The 5000-nt window shown below is 35.7% G+C and overlaps 1 protein-coding gene across 5 annotated transcripts in view; it reads right to left on the minus strand.

Annotated features, from left to right (window-relative positions):
• The window catches only part of LOC106871661 (mitogen-activated protein kinase kinase kinase kinase 4-like), a 277960-nt gene that overhangs the window by 91268 nt on the left and 181692 nt on the right, over positions 1 to 5000 (minus strand). For all 5 annotated transcript variants that reach the window (XM_052970406.1, XM_052970404.1, XM_052970405.1 and 2 more), the window contains exon 16: positions 3127 to 3215. In XM_052970406.1, coding sequence (XP_052826366.1) covers positions 3127 to 3215 — 89 coding nt within the window. The remainder of the gene's footprint in view (positions 1 to 3126; positions 3216 to 5000) is intronic.

The raw sequence follows: 5000 nt of genomic DNA on the forward strand, positions 1-5000 counted from the left end.
ATATATATATATATATAAATAAATACACATACATATATATATATATATATAAGCATATACCATCATCACCATCATCATCATCTTCATAATTTAACGTCCACTTTCCATGCTGGCATGGGTTGGACGGTTTGACTGAGGACTGGCAAGCTGGGAGGCTGCACTAGGCTCCAATCTGATCTGGCATGGTTTCTACAGCTGGATGCCCTTCCTAACGCCAACCACTCCGAGAGTGTAGTGGGTGCTTTATATAAGTATGAAATATATATACATATCCGTATGTGTAGATGTAATTAATAGCATTGTCATAGAGGCAATGTTCTTTGCTTCTGATCCTCCATGAAAATAAGTCTGGTTATGGAGAAATATATAGTTTCCTAGGGGTTGGAAGAAGAAAACGTGTTAGGGCATAGAAGATCTGCCTCAATAAAACCCATCCAACTCATACAAGCATAGTAAAGTGGATGTTAAAATCGTGTGTGTGTGTGCACGCGCATAGTGTTAGGATGGGCATCCAGCTGTAGCAACCAAACTAAAACAGATAATGGAACCTGATGTGGCTCCTGCCCGTGTCAAGTCGTCCAACCCATGCCAGCATGAAATTTGGACGGATGATGATGATATACACACCCACCCTAATATACATGTGTGTGTGTATGTGTGTGATGCATACAATATACAATATAGAAGACATAATATGTAAGTGTGGCTGTGTGGTAAGTAGCTTGCTTATGAACCGCATGGCTCCGGGTTCAGTCCCACTGCGTGGCACCTTGGGCAAGTGTCTTCTACTATAGCCTCGGGCTGACCAAAGCCTTGTGAGTGGATTTGGTAGACGGAAACTGAAAGAAGCCCGTCGTATATATGTGTGTGTGTGTGTGTGTGTGTGTGTGTGTGTGTGTGTGTGTGTGTGTTTGTCCCCCCCAACATCGCTTGACAACCGATACTGGTGTGTTTACGTCCCCCTAACTTAGCGGTTCGGCAAAAGAGACCGATAGAATAAGTACTAGGCTTACAAAGAATAAGTCCTGGGGTCGATTTGCTCGACTAAAGGCGGTGCTCCAGCATGGCCACAGTCAAATGACTGAAACAAGTAAAAGAGTATATATGCGCGTGCACACCTCGTATATACTTTTTAGATCTTTTTTTTTTTTTTCCTAATGTAACTTACACTTGGAAAACTATAAATCTTAATTTCTGGAGATATTTATTTTCACGACAAATCACGTGCACGTCACTAAAATACAAAGACGAAATGAAACCAATCGTTAAAGTCTTTCGCAGAAAGTGAACCACTAACTCCTGCATTAAAACAACATCCTTTATTTCCAGTGGAAAGCTGGATGAAAAGCTGTCATCAGTAAATCCCTGTCAAAACTGGATCAATGTCGCGAATAAGGGATCGTCAATTTCACCAAGTGAAGGCAACGGAACGACTTGATAAAGAAATCAATAGAAGGGAGACAACTCTTGATTTACTTTAAATATGTCAGTCAACAAAAACGGTTGAATCAGAATTTGATAGAAAGCATTTAAATAAAATAGAATAAAATATACATAAAATAACGCAAAAATAAAACAAAATAACACAAATGCTCGATGAATGGTAGCTTCTAATAATTATGTGAATTATTAACCAGATCTTTAACTAACTGTATGTACAAGTAAATGTACATACAAGATTATCTACTATCAAATGGTTGAACTAAAATGGGAAACAATCATTGTCCTCATAAATTTGTAATTTATTTTTTAATGTCATGAATTGAATAATTAAAGAATATAACGTAAATCTCATTTCTAATTCTACCTTAGGCAATTTTCTCTTCTTAGTCATATTTTTCCAATCAATTTCATTTATGGATCCTTCTTTTCCTAACATGCATTACCCATTCATAGTCTATGTCCATATTAACACGAACATCATAGAAACACTTAAAAAGCATAAATATCTACTTAAAAATAATAAATATACATACAAAGAAATTAAACATGGTATCATTTTTTTAAAAATATTTCAGTATGCATTGCTTTTAACGTTGTAAGTCAGATTTTAAATATAAGCATCCCTCGTCTATAGTAATGCATTAGTCCTGAAAATCTTGCTGTAATTCAGTTTCATAACACAAAATGAACTTTCCCATTGAAGTCCATGTTCACTGCTTCCAGCACAACATCAAAGTCTATGAGGAAATTGGTTTCATACTATAAAACTCCTTACTAAAGGAAAACTTTCAGGAACACAATATTTCTGTAATGCAGGGAAGATTTTAAAATTCATGTGTTATACCCAATAAGTTTACAATCCATCAATACATTTTCACCATCCACTATTCTTGGGAGGGTTGTAGGGGTAGAGTCCTCAGATGTCTCCTCTATAGGGTCTTATCAGAAGCAACTATCATTACATTTTCCTGCTGAATTCTCAAGCCTGACGATGGATATTATTCAACCATCTTACCTTTTGGTCTACCTCCATTTAAATATTTTTTATTTAAACTTCAAAAAAAACTTGCGCTTACTTTCTAAGTTTAAAATAAAGATTTAAAAAACTTATTGCATGCTTTTTAAGTTTAAGATAAAAAAAATTTTAATGCTCAGTCAAGCATAAATTTTTGAGATAAACTATTATTAATTTTATTGGGAAAATCAGGGTGGGAGAAAGGGCTATTAATTTTAACCCCATAACCAAATTTCAAAACCTTGCACTTTTAAGGTTTATATTTTTCTATTTTTTTAAGTAAAGAATAAAATATAATTTGTGTTAAATTCATGAATAGCAACAGAATGTAAAATAATGGCTTCCTCAAATAAGTGACGATCGGTTAACTGTAAAAAAAGTAAATAGTATATGTCATTTGTCTGAATGACGATTGACTATCGAAGTCCATACCTCATCTTAATCGCTTGGGAACCCTAAAGTTTTTCTTAGCTGCTTTACCTATAGTAACACAGGAGTATAGTTTTTCCCTTTCCCGCTGTAGTAATGTTGTCTGCTCTACACTAACATGAAAGTACGGTCCTCTGTATACTAACAAATGAGTTCAGACAGAATTAACAGAACAAGCCAGACATTACAATTGCATGAAATAAAAAAAAAAACAAAGAAGGGTAAATGTTTAAAATTACCTCGGGTCTTTGGGCACGCAACATGCCTTGGTTGTGCTGGTCGTTACTCAGAGCTTGAGCTGCAGCAGGAGTAGCATTATTGGATACACCTGTCCAAAAAGAAGCACACAGTTAATTTCATAGAATATGTGTTAGAAAGACAATAATATCAAATTAGTCTGTTAACCAAAGAAATCTATGAGTGGAATGTGCCAGAAGTGTGAGAAGGCAAGGAGAGAAACAAAAAAATAAACAGGAGAGATTTTGAAAGATACAGTTATATTTTTCCAAAAGTAAAACCATTGCCTAAATTAACTGAAATTCTTAGAGAATTGACATCAATGACCAGTCAGAATTCCTTCTTAAAATATTTTAATATTGGTTTTCTCAAAGTCAAAGCAAAACTTGAGCAGAACAAAAGCTGAAATTAATTAATTCTACAATCAATAAAAACACTGGTATCATTGTGGCCATCGTTTCCGTTTAGCTCCAGGTCAGTCCTTATTATACGGGATTATAAATCAAAGGCAATATCAACGACTACGTTTGTCCCATGTCCCTATCATCATTTAAAAACGTATGATGTGATTTAAGGGTGGTTTGTCTACTATTTTCTAGCATAGAGTCTCCTTCTTCATTGCTTAGTTACTGATATTGTCGTGGAGTGTGGCAATGATGTTGATGAAAATAAAGTTCAAAGTGATACTAATGAATAAAGACAGGGGCTAAACAACACCATCTTGTGCCCCAAAAAAGAAGGTAACAATCATTTTCCCACAAAATAGGGTCCTAGCACCTTCCTTATAACCCATGCATTGACACTTGTAGAAAATTCTTCTGCTGTGCAGTTAAGAAGTTTGTTTTGCAGCCACAAGGTTTTGGGTTCGGTTCCAATGTGTAGAACCCTGCGCAAGTGTCTTCTGCTATAGCCCTAGGTCAACCAATACTTTGTGAGTGGAGGATAAATATAAATGTATGTGTGTTCGTGTGTCTGTGTTTGTCCCCCACCATTGCTTGAAAACCGATGCTGGTGTGTCTACGTCCCCGTAACTTAGCGGTTTTGTTACCATATTTTTGTTGAAATATGCTTTGTTTCAAGTGCGGCACCCATGCTGGTTCCACATAAAAAAAAAAATTTTAAAACAACGCCCAGCTCACTCTATAAAGTGGTTGGCATTAGGAAGGGCATCCAGCCGTAGAAACCATGCCAAATCAGACTGGAATCTGGTGCAGCACCCTCAGCTTACCAGTTTTCAGTCAAACTGTCCAACCCATGCCAGCATGGACAATGGATGTTAAATGATGATGATGATGATGACGATGATGATAATTTGTTTCAATTAATTCTGAAAATAATGGAAGAATTTAGTAAAGTAACTCCATCATTATTAAGCTGATGTTTGGAACATAGATTTATATGAAATTCCTCTGGAAACTTTCAGTTTAGATCACATTAACCTTTTGGATATCAACCCACCCCAAACCATCTCCGGTTCTTTAATACAAACAACATGTTTTAAAAGTGATCTAAATTAAAACCTTTCATCAAAATTTCATATTAATTTATGTTCCAAAATACCAGTTTAATATAGACGAAGTTATATTAATAAACTCTTCGTTATTTTCAAAATTAATTGAAACAAAAGCAGTGAATTTCAAAAGAAGTGTGGTAACAAAAGAGTTAAAACTTTAGTATCCATAGAACCAGGGGTGGTCTCAGGCAGATTGGTTGGTACCAAAGGAATTAAGGTACCCAGAAAAGTAGTGGTACTGATAAAAGTGACCGTGAGAGTAGTAAGAATGGTGGTGGTGGTGGTGGTGACTGACTAACTGACCTTGGGTCAGCTCAAATCAAGCAGACCTGTTTTCAAAGAGTGTTTCAGCTATGATCAACC

This window comes from Octopus bimaculoides, chromosome 9, assembly GCF_001194135.2.
Source record: "Octopus bimaculoides isolate UCB-OBI-ISO-001 chromosome 9, ASM119413v2, whole genome shotgun sequence".
In the NCBI taxonomy this organism is placed as follows: Eukaryota; Metazoa; Mollusca; class Cephalopoda; order Octopoda; family Octopodidae; genus Octopus; species Octopus bimaculoides.